The sequence below is a fragment of the Trachypithecus francoisi genome, unplaced genomic scaffold, assembly GCF_009764315.1.
Source record: "Trachypithecus francoisi isolate TF-2019V2 unplaced genomic scaffold, Tfra_2.0 Lachesis_group20, whole genome shotgun sequence".
NCBI lineage: Eukaryota > Metazoa > Chordata > Mammalia > Primates > Cercopithecidae > Trachypithecus > Trachypithecus francoisi.
The window spans coordinates 71,613,069-71,627,835 of NW_022681466.1; the positions used below are offsets into that span (position 1 = coordinate 71,613,069).

A 14,767-nucleotide genomic window follows, 5' to 3' on the forward strand; every position below is an offset into this window, starting at 1 on the left:
ATTTCTTCTTCTGAAACCCTGAGTGCGCACTGTTTCTCTTTCTTACGTCCTCTCCAGATTTCTTCTTCTGAAACTCTGAGTGTGCACTGTTTCTCTTTCTCGCCTCCTGTTTTCACTTCGGTCTGTTGTGCACTGGCTCTCGTTGCTCAGTGAAGTGCTTTTGTTTCTTGCCAAATATAGCAACTACTTTTAGATTCTCGTCAAACTCAGTAATTCAGAAGCATTCAAAGTAGTTTTTGGATCCTGGCTCCTAGCATGTACCTGGCGTGTACTAGACGTTCTGCGAATACTTTGTTGAGTGATTAAAGGAACAGATCTGTCTTTCTTGGTTCGGTCACATAACTATGTGACTGACCTTAAACAGTTTACTTAAATTCTTTGAACTTTAGTCTCCTTATCCAAAAATTTCAGAAAAGAAGAGTGTCTATTTCATCAGCTTGTTATAGTTTATAGAGCTTGGCAAATTGCATAATAGTAGATGCACAATTAACGTTAAAGCAGGAAATGTATAGAAAATACAGTCTTTATACATTTTATTCTGAAGGAAGATAGAATCTCAGTCATCCTCTCAGCTGACAAATTTGCCAGACTCTTTCTCCTCGCTCTTTATTTATTTAATTAATTAATTAAATTTTTTGAGATGGAGTCTAGCTCTGTCACCCAGGCTGGAATGCAGTGGTGCAGTCTCAGCTCACTGCAACCTCCACCTCCCAGGGTCAAGCGATTGTCCTGCCTCGGCCTCCCGAGGAGCTGGAACTATAGGCACCTGCCACCATGCTGGCTAATTTTTGTATTGGTAGAGACGGGGTTTTGCCAGGTTGGCCAGGCTGGTCTCAAACTTGTAGCCTCAAGTGATCCACCCACCTCAGCCTCCTAAAGTGCTGGGATTACAGGTGTGAGCCACTGCGCCTGGCCCATTTTATTTTATTTTTTGAGATGGATTCTTGCTCTGTCACCTAGGCTGGAGTGCAGTGGTGCAATCTTGGCTCACTGCAACCTCCACCTCCTGGGCTCAAGCGATTCTCCTGTCTCAGCCTCCTGAGTAGCTGGGATTACAGGCACATGCCACCATACCTGGCTAATTTTTGTATTTTTAGTAGAGACGGCGCTTCAACGTGTTGGCCAGGATGGTCTCGAACTCCTAACCTCAGGTGATCCGCCTGCCTTGGCCTCCCAAAGTGCTGGGATTACAGGCGTGAGCCACCGCACCTGGGCCCATTTTATTTTTTTAAGATGGGGTCTCTGTCAGCCAGGCTGTAGTGCAGTGGCACGATCTCAGCTCACTGCAGCCTACGCCTCCTACACTGAAGTGATCCTCCCACCTCAGCCTCCCGAGTAGCTGGAACCACAGGCGTGTGCCACCACGCCTGGCTAATTTTTGTATTTTTTGTAGAGATGGGGTTTCACCATGTTGCCCAGGCTAGTTTCGAACTTCTTGGGCTCAATTGATTGATCCATCTTGGCCTCCCAAAGTGCTGGGATTATAGATGTGAGCCAGCACACCCAGCCTGTGCTCACTCTTCCACAGCACTGATGAACTCCTGCTCCCTGGCGATCCTGACATTTTCTTTTTCTTTTTTTTTTTTTGAGACGGAGTCTTGCTCTGTCGCCCAGGGTGGAGTGCAGTGACGCAATCTCAGCTCACTGCAACCTCTGCCTCCCAGATTCAAGCAATTCTCCTGCCTCAGCCTCCTGAGTAACTGGTAGCTGGGATTACAGGCACGCACCACCACGCCTGGCTAATTTTTGTATTTTTAGTAGAGATGGGGTTTCACAATGTTGGTCAGGCTGGTCTTGAACTCCTGACCTCAGGTGATCCGCCTGCCTCTGCCTCCCAAAGGGCTGAGATTACAGGCGTGAGCCACTGCGCCCAGCCATCCTGCCGTTTTCATCTCCCTGACAGTTTCTCCTCAGACACGGGCACCTCTTTCTGTGTCTCATCCCAAAGTGTTTTTTACCCATAGCCCTGCTTTGCCGTTTTTCCCATTCTGCATTCTTCCTCTACTCTGGTGAGAGCTTACCTGTGACTCTGCTTACCCCTGCTCTGAACTTCCATCATCCTTGCTCCAGCTTCCTCACTTCTAGTTTTTAACTCCTTCCTTAGCTCAGACAAGTGGTTGTTGTCGATGAGGCATAATTTAGGTAGAATTTAAATGTGTTTTGACAGTTGTGTTTACTCATACAACCGTTACTGAAAATACACACCATTTTCCCAGGAAGTTCCCTCATGCCCACTTCCAATGAGTTGGCTCCCTCATCTCCCAGATCAGCCGCTATTCTGACTTCTGTCACTGTAGGTGAGCTCATTCTTGGACGTCATACAAATGGGATCATTCGGTATTCTCTTGTGCCTGGCTTCTTTTGCTCAACGTGGTTTTGAGATTCTGCCGCTGTGTAACTGCATATCACAGCTTGATGGGGTTTTTTTTTATTGCTGACGGATACTCAATTTTATGAATATAACAATTTGCTAATTCATTCTTCCCAGTGGTGGACATTTGATTTATTTCTAGATTTTTTATCTAAGGAAGACTGCCGTGAACATTCTTGTGTAAATCTTGTTGTAGATAGATAAATGTTTCATTTCTCTTGAGTAAATATCTGGGAGTAGAATTGCTTTTACCTTATAAGAAAGTGTCAGACAGTCATTGAAAGTAATAGGACCATCGTTTGTCTATGATAGGTCCAGTTGTTCTTCATTCTCGCCAACACTTATTTTGCTTTTTGTGGGTTTTTTTTTTACCTGTTCTAGCACATGTGAAATGGTTTAATTGGTGCAATCAAGTGATCCTTCCGCCTCAGCCACCCATGTAGCTAGGGCTACAGGTGCACCACTATGCCCAGCTAATCTTTTTTATGTTTGTAGAGACAGAGTCTTACTGTGTTGCCCAGGCTGGACTCCAGTGATCCTTCCAGCTCAGCCCCACAAAGGTTTAATTTTTATTTCCCTGATGACTGCAGGGATATTTCAATGATGTTGAGCAGCTTTTCATGTGCTTATTAGGCATTGACGTCTTTTTGTGAATTTTATGTTCAAGTCTTTTGTCCATTTTTTAATAACTTTTAATATTTCACGATGAAAAGTTCCAAATATGCGGAACCGAAGAGAGTACAACAGATCCTTATGTGACTCTTACCTCGATGAAGAAGAGTCATTCCTCTGAAAAATTCCAAATATGCACAACCGAAGAGAGTATGACCGACCCTTATGTGACTCTTACCTCCACTCTGTACCATAGTTTCTCATCGTTCCTTCATCACTTGCAAATGCAAGTATTTTTCCCAGCCATTAATTGAGTTTTTGAAGACCAGGAATTTTTTATTTTGGTGAAGTCCAGCTTATGAACCTTTTATCTTATGTGTAGTACTTTTTCTGTCCAGACCAACGTTATATCCCGAGAACCTCTTCACTTAGGAAACCCACCATGTATCAAACTCAGCGTGTCTATGACCTATCTTACCTCAAATCCATTCCTCTTCCAGTAATATTAAATAAAGGCTACTTGGGAGTGTAGATTCTGGAAACCTCAATCTATGTTCCTGGGTTGCCGTCTTCAAGGTTGGCCCAGATAAACTCTCTATTTATACTAAAAATATGTAAATAAATAAAAATAAAAAGAAATAAATGCTACTATGTCAATACATTCTTAAGTGCCTTATTTTTATTTATTTATTTTTTTGAGACAGAGTCTCGCTCTGTTGCCCAGGCTAGAGTGCAGTGGCATGATCTCAGCTCACTGCAGCCTCCGCCTCCCAGGTTCAAGTGATTCTCCTGCCTCAGGAGAGTAGCTGGGATTCCCAAGTAGCTGGGATTACAGGCGTGCACCACCATGTCCAGCTAGTTTTTGTATTTTTAGTAGAGAGAGCGTTTCACCATGTTGGCCAGGCTGGTCTCGAACTCTTGACCTCAGGTGATCTGCCCGCCTTGGCCTCCCAAAGTGCTGGGATTACACCCAGCCTTAAGTGCTTTATATACATTCTCTGATTCTTACCATAACCTGTAGGTTGATAGCATCAGCCTTTGCAAATGAGGAAGCCGAGACTAAGGATGATTAAGTCATTGGCCCTCACCCTTGAATACCATACACTAAGTGGCAGGTAAGGGCTTGGATGGTGATGAAGTCCTTCCCCCTCACCCCTGAGGACCACACACTGAGTAGGAGCAGGCAGGGCCTGGACGGATGCCTTTCAGGCTTTACCGTCAGTCCTTTTTCTTCCTCTGTGCCCTGCTCCCTCCCTGGACAGGACAGCGTATCTGTGATCCTGGTTGTTCCCACTGGAATCCTCAGAGCCGGTTTTGGTGTTATTTTGTTGTGTTTTGTTTTTTAATATTTAATAGACGTTTTAGATTTACAGACAGTCACTTTTGAACATTATTTCTCCTCATCCTTAAATTATTTTAGCTATTAGTCACCAAGAGCTGTGAGTTCTACCTCTGAAATTTCTTCTGCCTTTCAGCTTTCCCTTTGAAAAGCCTCATTGTCACCTTACGGTCTGTCCCAAAGCAAACATCCAGTCATTTTTAAAACTGTTTAATCTGATAGCTCTCTCTTGCCTCTGAGATAAATTTCAAACTCTCTGACAGAGCATATGACATATTTGGACATTCTCTACCCTCTGACCTTCTGTCCTGCCTCCCTCCCTAAGTCCCCTAACCCATCCCCATTCCAGTCCCACTGAACTGTTACATTAGCTAAGATACATCTTCTTGCATCCAACCCAACGGGTTTTTTTCCCCTCCTCTTTTTTTTTTTTTTGAGACGGAGTCTCGCTCTGCCACCCAGGCTGGAGTGCAGTGGCCGGATCTCAGCTCACTGCAAGCTCCGCCTCCCGGGTTTACGCCATTCTCCTGCCTCAGCCTCCCGAGTAGCTGGGACTACAGGCGCCCGCCTCGTTGCCCGGCTAGTTTTTTGTATTTTTAAGTAGAGACGGGGTTTCACCGTGTTAGCCAGGATGGTCTCGATCTCCTGACCTCGTGATCCGCCCGTCTCGGCCTCCCAAAGTGCGGGGATTACAGGCTTGAGCCACCGCGCCCGGCCCTCCCCTCCTCTTTTAATTGTCCTTCAACATTTAAAAGCTTTCTTAGGTTTGGCCAGGTGTGGTGACTCACGCCTGCAATCCCAGCACTTTGGGGGACCAAGGTGGGTGGCTCACCTGAGGTCAGGGGTCCCAGACCAGCCTGACCAACATGGTAAAATCCTGTCTCTACTAAATACAAAAAATTAGCCGGGCATGGTGGCGTATGCCTGTAATCCCAGCTACTTGGGAGGCTGAGGCAGGAGAATCGCTTGAACCCAGAAGGCGGAGGTTGCAGTGAGCCAAGATTGCACCATTGCACTCCAGCCTAGGTGATAAGACCGAAACTCCGTCTCAAAAAAAAAAAAAAAGCTTTCTTAGGTTCTCCAAATCATTTAGTTGTTCTTTCCTCCTACTTTTTATGGCTCCTAAAAGACAGAAACGTGCATATTTGTGAGCTGTGGTTTTTTAAAGCGTATCTTTGATTTTTAAATACTTACTTTCATCAAGATAATAAATCAGATAGTACTAAGATATTTTAGAAATGAAACGGTCCATCTCTGAGTTACACTTCCTAGGACAGCCACTTTCACCTTCACTGTTTCTAAATAATAAATATATTTGTTTCTTCATTTTCAATTGCCCACTCATCTTGTGACTTCCTGCTGAGGTAGATATTATAGCAAATGCTTCAAGACACACACATGCGCGCACACACTCTGTCATGCAAAATACTTGTTTCCATATCTGAGTTCTCAGCTGTTCTGTACACTCCTCAAAGCTTCCAGCTGTCTCTGCTGACACCCCTGAACCCAGCATGGTACCTAGCTCTTTTTGACTAAGTAAATGAATGTTTGTTCTTGCTAAACAACTAAAGGGATGTTTATGGAACCAAAACATTATTGTTAAGGCTTTCTACTTATTTATGTATTTTTATTTGTGTCTTTATGTATATATATGAGACAGGGTCTCACTCTGTTACCCAGGCTGAACTCGAATTCCTGAACTCAAGTGATCCTCTGGCTTCATCCTCCAAGTGGCTATGACTATAGGTGTGACCACTGGGCACGGCTCAAGGCTTCCTTTTTAATTAAGATGCCCAAACTAAACAGAACCAACATCAGAAGAGTAGGCTGGGAGGAGACTTATGAAAAAGGAATCACTCCAGGCTTCATTACTAAAACATCACATAGAGTTTCATATTTGACCTCATTATCAGACTGAGTTTCGTGATACTAAAGATTCTTGAGTGTCTGCCCAGATGCTGTGAGTGGAGTGGCAGGACTTTCTCTTTTACCTGCTGCCTGGCATGCGGGTCCCTGGTCTAGCTGGTCTGCCAGCCACACTTCCTGGCTACAGGCTTTGTTTGCCCTTGACTTTGCAGAGTGAGGGTCCATAGTGGCTCATTACTCACCAGTATCTCTTGCCTCATTGAACATAATACTCTGTACTGGATTAATACTCTTTAAATGTTAACAAAAAATTTTATTTCTCTTTTTTTTTGGAGCGGGGAGTTGGGTCTTTTTTTTTTAATGTTAATTTTTTTATTGTGGTCAGTACAGTGAGGTATGAAGTGGGCTATATCTTTTGTTTTTCAGACTTGGAGTAAATGTTTATTCTCTTTCTATTTTACAGGCAATGGCAGCAGATAAAAGTGACGAGTGGTTTGCTAAACACAATAAACCCAAAGCTTCAGGTTAATGGAAGACGTGGTGCAGAGCAAGCTTCTGTGATTCCTGCCCAGCACCTGTGAGGCGTGACGTATCAGTTCCTGATAAATGTTCTTCTGATTTGTTTCCCCTACAGGCAAGAAGGCGGCTTGGGTAGTGCAGATCTGTGTATTTCAATCTTTGAAAGCTCTGATGTATTTTAGAAATGAAATCCAACCATGAGTGCAGGTAGAGAACGCCTGCTATAATCTACAGTGTTGCTGGGACTGCACATTCTGTATATAACTGTGTTCGATTTAGTGACAGATGATTGTCCAGACTAGGACAGCGGCATGAAACATGACTTTGGTTGGGATTGCAGATGGTTAGGGTTAACTTTGAATCATGCAGATTTTATGACAGCAGCTGTTCAAGTCAGTCCAAATTAATGGCTTGTCATGGTGCCATTCCCAGCACCTGATAATGATAGGCTGTTCTGCTATCTTCTGGCAGGTTTTGACATTTTAAATTTTTTAAAGAAATTTTATTCCTTGGACCAAAAGGTTTGGTTAACCATCCCCATCTTACTTGCTTTTACATTTTGAGCATCCAGAGGAAACAGAAAGGAATGAGTGTGTGACGTTGCTGCACACCTGGCTCTGTGCACGTTTCTTTCTGTATATATATTTTGTTTTATTTTTTTCTGTGTATATTTTTAATCCCGACAGAACATCATGTGAGATTTCTTTAAAATGGATTAAACAATTTCTTCAGCCTGAAGAAAAGGTTTTAAAAATGTTTTCTTGTAGTTTTGTTTGGTTCTATATAACAAATAGGTTTTAATCACTCGAAATGGCATTATATTGTGTATTCATTGAATAATGAATTTTTTTTTTCTAAAGTAAGCTTCCAAAATCAAGCTGTTACACCAGTCTCTAAGTCTCATCATTTAAAGTGGTGGCCAGGTTGGGATTTTTAAAAATAAACTTAGGAGATTGGAAAGAATTGACTCAGAAGATCCTGGTTCCAAAAGAACATACATAGAATTACTTGTAAATCATAACCTCTGCTGTCCTCCCTTACTGCCAGGGTGCGGGGCATGGAAATTTTGTTTGCATTTCAGCTTATCTTCTTATAGGTGTGATACTATTATTATACCTTCACTGAGAGAAAGAAATTATCATCCAGCTCTACAGCTTTTCATTCAGCTTAAATTCTGTATCCTGGGGAAGCAATCTTGAGTTTCAAAGCAAACCAAGTTATATATGGCCCTCCTCTAGGTAATTGGTTCTTTTTTTTTTTGAGACAGAGTTTCATTCTTGTTGCCCAGGCTGCAGTGCAATGGTGCGATCTTGGCTCACTGCAACCTCCGCCTCCCGAGTTCAAGCGATTCTCCTGCCTCAGCCTCCCAAGTAGCTGGGACTACAGGCATGCGCCACCACGTTTGGTTAATTTTGTATTTTTAGTAGAGATGGGGTTTCTCCACGTTGGTTAGGCTGGTCTCGAACTCCCGACCTCAGGTGATCCACCCACCTCAGCCTCCCCTAAAGTGCTGGGATTACAGGCGTGAGCCACCGTGCCCAGCTTTTTTTTAATACATGTGGAAATTATTATATGAACTTTGAATAACCAGATAAACTTCTGCTTCTCTTTAGAATGTATGTTAATTTTCCTATTTCCTATTAGATTAAGTAATTTTTAATGTTCATCTCTAGTAATATTGTCCTCGTGAAAAGAAACGCCTTTTCCCAGTGTATTGGGACCGCTATAATGTGGCCCTCGAAGTTTGTTATAGTAAAATAAGTGGTTTATATAAGTACTGAATGACTGAATAACATACACTGGTTTCCCTTTTATCTGCTTATCTTGTATTTTGCGTACCAAAACGTTTTTCTCCTAAATATACAACTGTGCATGCTAGTGGGCACCATGCAGGGTGCAAGATAACGCCGTGTGTCTGCACGGGACGCTTTCGCTTTAGGAGATCTACCTCCTTTTATTTATTTCATTGCTTGTCATGTCTTTTGCGTTGTTGCATTTTTTGTTTTTATTTTTGAGACAGTTTCACTCGTCACTCAGGCTGGAGTGCAATGGCACAACCTCGGCTCACTGCAACCTCCGCCTCCCGGGTTCAAGCGATTCTCCTGTCTCAGCCTCCCGAGTAGCTGGGATTACAGGCACGTGCCACCACGCCCGGCTAATTTTTGTATTTTTAGTAGAGACGGGGTTTCTCCATGTTGGTCAGGCTGGTCTTGAACTTCTGACCTCAGGTGATCAGCCTGCCTCATCCTGTTGTGTTTTTTTTAAACATTTTATTCATCCTAAAGCCCTCGAGTGTACAACTTTGGCTTTTTATCAGGGAATCCAGAAGCTTGCTTCTGCACAGTTCAGCTAAGTAATTCTAAACCAAAAAACAGTAATTTAAAAAAATTATTATTTAGGCCGGGTGCAATGGCTCATGCCTGTAATCCCAGCACTTTGGGAGGCTGAGGCAGGTGGATCACCTGAGGTTGGGAGCTGAAGACCAGCCTCACCAACGTGGAGAAACCCCATCTCTACTAAAAGTACAAAATTAGATGGGAGCTCGAGACCAGCCTGACCAATGTGGAGAAACCCCATCTCTACTAAAAATACAAAATTAGGTGTGGTGGTGCAGGCCTGTAATCCCAGCTACTCAGGAGGCCAAGGCAGGAGAATCCCTTGAACCCGGGAGGCGGAGGTTGTGGTGAGCCGAGATCACACCATTGCACTCCAGCCTGGGGAACAAGAGCAAGACTCCGTTTCAAAAATATATGTATATTATTTAGATATTCATTAGATGTGCAAAAACTAATTTTAAACTAAAGTTATTACTTTCCCACATCTGGGGGATATGATCAATTAGAAAATGAGGATATAAGAAAGATAGCTTTGGCTGGGCGCGGTGGCTCAAGCCTGTAATCCCAGCACTTTGGGAGGCCGAGACGGGCGGATCACGAGGTCAGGTGATCAAGACCATCCTGGCTAACATGGTGAAACCCCGTCTCTACTAAAAAAAATACAAAAAACTAGCCTGGCAAGGTGCAGGCGCCTGTAGTCCCAGCTAATGTAGTCCCAGCTACTCGGGAGGCTGAGGCAGGAGAATGGCGTAAACCCAGGAGGCGGAGCTTGCAGTGAGCTGAGATCCGGCCACTGCACTCCAGCCTGGGCGACAGAGCGAGACTCCGTCTCAAAAAAAAAAAAAAAAAAAAAAGATAGCTTTGCCCAAGCTGGTGTTTTGTTTTTGGTTTTGAGACATTGCTCTGTCACCCAGGGTGGAGTGCAGTGGCTTCATCATGGCTGTCTGCAGCCTTGACCTCTCAGGCTCAAGAGATCCTCCCACCTCAGCCTCCTGAATAGCTGGGTCCACAGCCACGTGCCACCACACCCAGCTAACTGTTTGATTTTTTGTGGAGACACTCTCACTGTGTTGCTCAGGCTGCAAGCTGGTGTTTTAAACAGATGAAGCTGGAAAGTTCTCCAGCTTCTCCAGAGTTGTTTTTTTGAATTGAGGGGTTATGGAGCCTACATGTAAATACGTGTGCCTTGAGTTAAATCTCCAGAAAGATTTAGAATGGCCGTGTTGCCAGAGCTCTCCTAGTTAGCCTGCAGGAGTGTCTGAAGTCCATGTCCGTCTGACATATTACCGGAATTAACAAACCTAGGGACGTTCAGTGCTCCTTCATGTGACTGTCTGGCTATCTCACCTGCCACTCAGTGCTGCTGTGATTTAGCAGCCAGAGTTTTCCGGAGACCTCCAATGTGTCTGTTGAAATTCAGGGTAAGAGTTGAGAAGTTTCCGTTTGTTCTTAAGCGTTCTTACCCTTATCTTAGGCGAAATCAATAGTAAATGTACTCTGACTTTAATGATCAATAAAGAAGTGCCCTTGCTTCATCCTCTTTATATAAAGCAATAGAGTCATATGGTTCAAAAATCAAAACAATATGAAATATGTCCAGATAAGTGTCTGAGACAAGTCTTGCCCATTTAGAGGTTTATTTTGCCAAGGTTGAGGATGTGCCTGAGAAGGAGACACAGCCACAGATCTGTGGCCCTCAGTCTTTCCAAAGAAGATTTTTAGGGCTTTACTTTGTGGGATATGATGAGGTTTTTCTTCAAATAATCTGATCAATATTTTATTCTTTAATTCTTAGTACCCCCCCTTTTTTATCCTTTATTCCTTTGTTAGATGCCCAGGCACGCCACAGTACCAAGTGTTATCAGTGCCAGCTCACATTCCTTTCCTTATTTGGAAAGAGGACTAACTTTCTAGCTCATTACAGATACCCCTTCCCCTTCCTCTCCACTTTCTTTTACGTGCCCACTCTATCTAAAAAAATCAAGTGTTTAGCCAAGTGGGATTAGTTTAGATTGTACGACCCGACCCCGGCCAATGGAAAAAGGTACAGGGGCAGGACTTGTGTCAGGAATAAAGGCTCTCGTGCCCCTTGGTTCAGGTGTGCTCTCATGGCGAGGGGCCAACGAGGCACCCCTCTGTGCAGAAGTAAAATTGCTTTGCTAAGAATCCTTTGAGTGTTCAATTTCCTTAGGATTTTAAGCATTATTCCTAACAAGTATTTAAAAGGGAAAGAGCAGGAAGGGAGGGAAGAGGGAAAGGAAAAATAAAGGAGGGTAGGTAGGGAGATAAGTGGTTACATTCTTGTGAGGCTTTGATTAGCGCTCACCAAATCTACATGTCATAGTGAAAGGAGGGGGTAGAGGAACAGTTATGCATTCAGCTCAGTGAATCTACATTTAGCACTCACTAAATCTACATGTTACAGTGAAAGGAGTGGGCAGAGGAACAGTTATGCATTCAGCTCAGTGAATCTACATTTAGCACTCACCAAATCTACATGTTACAGTGAAAGGAGCAGGCAGAGGAACAGTTATGCATTCAGCTCAGTAAATCTACATTTAGTGCTCACCAAATCTATGTGTTACAGTGAAAGGAGCGGGCAGAGGAACAGTCATTTATGCCTTCAGCTCAGTGAATCTACATTTAGCACTCACGAAATCTGTGTTACAGTGAAAGGAGCGGGCAGAGGAACAGTCATTTATGCATTCAGCTCAGTGAATCTACATTTAGTGCTCACCAAATCTGTGTGTTACAGTGAAAGGAGCAGGCAGAGGAACAGTCAGTTATGCATTCAGCTCAGTAAATCTATATTTAGCACTCACCAAATCTACATGTTACAGTGAAAGCAGCGGCAGACGAACAGTTAGGCATTCAGCTCAGTACATCTACGTTTTGTCTCAGGGCTGGTGAGGGATGGTTTCTGGTGTTGTCTTTGTCCCTTACCTATGAAGATAAGCTGTTAATTTATATTGTCGGGTGAGGGAGACCACCTGGGGAGGTATGTGGCCTTCTGTCTTATAGCTTATCTGTTTAGGAACAAAAAGAAAAGTATTTCGCATGTTCCATGACTCAATTTCCAAGCTTAACTTTTCCCTTTGGCTAAGTGAACTTGGTCCCAAGATTTTATTTTCCTTTCACAGTATACCCCATGCCCATCAATCCCATTTCCCCTGCATCCTATAGGTAACCCCTTCGTAAGCAAATACAACTAGATAAATCCTAATTTTCTCTCTTTTTAAAAACTTTATCTTACTGTTACTTTCTGCTGTCCTAATTATGGCACATTTTTACTTTCTAGGTTCTGTGATTTATGGAGTGTTCTGGCTATATAGACAGCTTCTAAATTGTCACATTTTAGAACAAGATGTATTATTTTTACTATTTACATTTAACATGAATCATAATCCTAAGTGCATCAGAATGTCTTCATAACATTCACCAAAGAAGAGAGGGCAGCACTGCTCTTCTCCAGTGTGGCTCTCGCCTGGTCCAGTTACCAGAAATAGTTCTTTTGTCGCTGTGATGTCCTGGATGGGCTTCATTTTTTATTAATGTAGTTTGTCTATAGCAACTTCCTGCAACTATGTGAACAGATCTTGAAGACACACAGTGAGGTCTGTTTCCTTTGTCCTCTTAAGTCTTTATGGTTGTTGCTTCTATTGTTTTATTGGTCCCAATGAGAACTGGAGCTGACCTGATGTCATGATCTGTGAAAATAGTTTCTATTAAGGAAGAAGTACCAGGAAATCCCATATGCCACTGTAGACCTGCCTCTCTGGATACCATTTACTATTCCATACTCCAGCTGCTATGCACAATGGTTGTGCATTGAGGCCCCTGTAATCATTAACAGAAGTAGAAGCTGGGTTCAGACACTCTGGCACTTGCATAGGTCAAGGGTTGTGTTGTGCTCTTGCAGCATATCCCACATAGACATCCATATGCATATTGTCCCACCAACATCCCCTAAGCAGAAACCAGTGTTAAGTACACAACAGTCCCGAGAACATTTGGGTTGCCCGGCCTTAGGTGAGCCTTTTTGGGGCTGCGATTTTGACACCATCTGCTCCATTGTTACTCAGCTGCTGTGTTCTGACCCATCAATTGTTTCACCGCATTATCATCACGGAAAGCTTGGTCTCCCTCAAAACATGAACTTGGTAGGCCCTGTGTTCCAGTGGGGGCTTTTGGACTTTAGTGTTTAGGACAGAGTCCCGCTCCCCTCTGTGGTGTTGGGGTATTAATGAATCAGCCTTGAAAAGAGAAGGGGCTGGGGCCTCAGCCTCCCAAGAGGCCGTCACTGGAGAATGGTCTCCTACCCTCAGATCTTGGGCATTTCCACAGCACACTGTCCCCCATCTCCTGCCAAATACCTACATATGCTCTTGTAATAGGAGGGCTGGGAACTCCACCCAAAACCATACAAAAAGCCAGTCTGTGTATTTGGACGCCTCCCCAGCACTCAGTCACCGAGTTCCTCCAGTTCCTCTGTTCCAACAGCAGTCGGTCACTCTCACGCAGTTTAAGTGATTTATTGATGTCTGGGCTAAGCTTGCGACAGTTTCAGGACGTTTCAGCCATCAAGGTCTAAGAAGCCCTTTCCATTCCCGAGGAGCCCTCAGCCAGCCTCCTCCTCCTTCAGCTCCTCACTCTGGCCGCGCAGCCCCTCATGGCGTCCATCTTGGACACCCCTTTGTTCGCGTTCCATGCCCCCCACTTCCTTCTTCAGCTCCTCACTCTGGCCACGTAGCCCCTCACGGCGTCCATCTTGGACACCCCTTTGTTCGCGTTCCATGCCCCCCACTTCCTTCTTCAGCTCCTCCACCTTGGCCGCGTAGCTCCTCATGGCGTCCATCTTGGACACCCCTTTGTTCGCGCTCCAGGCCTCCCACTTGGCCCTGGCTTTCACGTCTGAGGCAGGAGGGGCGGGGATGTCGCAGTCGCCCTGGGTGGCCTGTTTGTAGAAGCCGTAGATGAGCAGCTTCTCCGGATCGCTCACAGGACCCTTCAGCTGCTTGAGGGCCGCGCGCGCCAGCTCGAACTCCACTTGGCACATGAAGGGGTGGAGGCGGTCCCTGGTGCTAGAAGCTGGAGCTGGAGAGTTGGAATGGCGGTTACTACTCAATCTCAGGGGAGGAGACAGGCACACGATGTTTGTGTTTTCTCAAGCACAGGCTGCAAGCTCGGGGTCCAGCGTACTGGAGCCACCCCACCATGTTTGGGCTCACACGGTGCATTTTCTGGGGAGGACCAGCCGTCAAAAGCGTGTAGGTGCCACAGCACCTCTTCCAGAAGACAAGGACCTGTCTTTCAAAGGAAAAAAAAAAAAGCGTGTAGGATCCGAGCCGCTGCTGTCTGAAGGGCGCGGCGCGACGCGGCAGGAGCGCGTTGTGCGACTGTGTGTGGGGCGGGATGGACGCGTGGGAGTGGAAGCTTCTCGTGGTGCTGCTGCGCTGGGTAGTGGGCGGCCCGCGGGAGGCGCTCCGTGGGGGTGAGCTGTGTGCGGGGCACGCCCGGGGTTACCGGGTGAGGGTGAATGCGGGGCCGGGGACTCGTGAGCCGGACCCGCTGAGACCCCGGAAGTGGGGCCGGGCAGGGGACGGTGCGGAGGGTTCTGGGGAGCGACGCCCGGTACCTGAGCGGGGCTGGGAGGCCTCTGCCGGAAGGCGGTGCTGTGCGCTTGGCGCGCGCGTTCGTGAGAACTGCGCGTGCGCAGTGGAGACT

General features: G+C 45.2%; 2 protein-coding genes across 5 annotated transcripts in view; one reads left to right on the forward strand and one right to left on the reverse strand.

Annotated features, from left to right (window-relative positions):
* The window catches only part of GLOD4 (glyoxalase domain containing 4), a 21,850-nt gene extending 14,194 nt beyond the window's left edge, over positions 1-7,656 (forward strand). For 2 of the 4 annotated variants that reach the window (XM_033185222.1, XM_033185221.1), the window contains one exon: positions 6,652-7,656. In XM_033185222.1, the coding sequence (XP_033041113.1) occupies positions 6,652-6,717 (66 nt within the window). In that variant the 3' untranslated portion in view covers positions 6,718-7,656. Of the gene's footprint in view, positions 1-2,216; positions 2,359-6,651 lie in introns of those variants that run through there. The other 2 variants (XM_033185218.1, XM_033185220.1) reach the window with 2 other exon arrangements.
* Positions 7,657-12,099: 4,443 nt separating this feature from the next.
* LOC117067972 (diazepam-binding inhibitor-like 5) lies at positions 12,100-14,765 on the reverse strand. The gene is made up of 2 exons (XM_033185230.1): positions 14,679-14,765; positions 12,100-14,137 (listed from the first exon to the last, which is right to left on the reverse strand). The coding sequence occupies exon 2, from the start codon at positions 14,097-14,099 to the stop codon at positions 13,662-13,664; it is 438 nt and encodes a 145-aa protein (XP_033041121.1). The 5' UTR covers positions 14,100-14,137; positions 14,679-14,765; the 3' UTR covers positions 12,100-13,661.
* Positions 14,766-14,767: the final 2 nt, after the last annotated feature.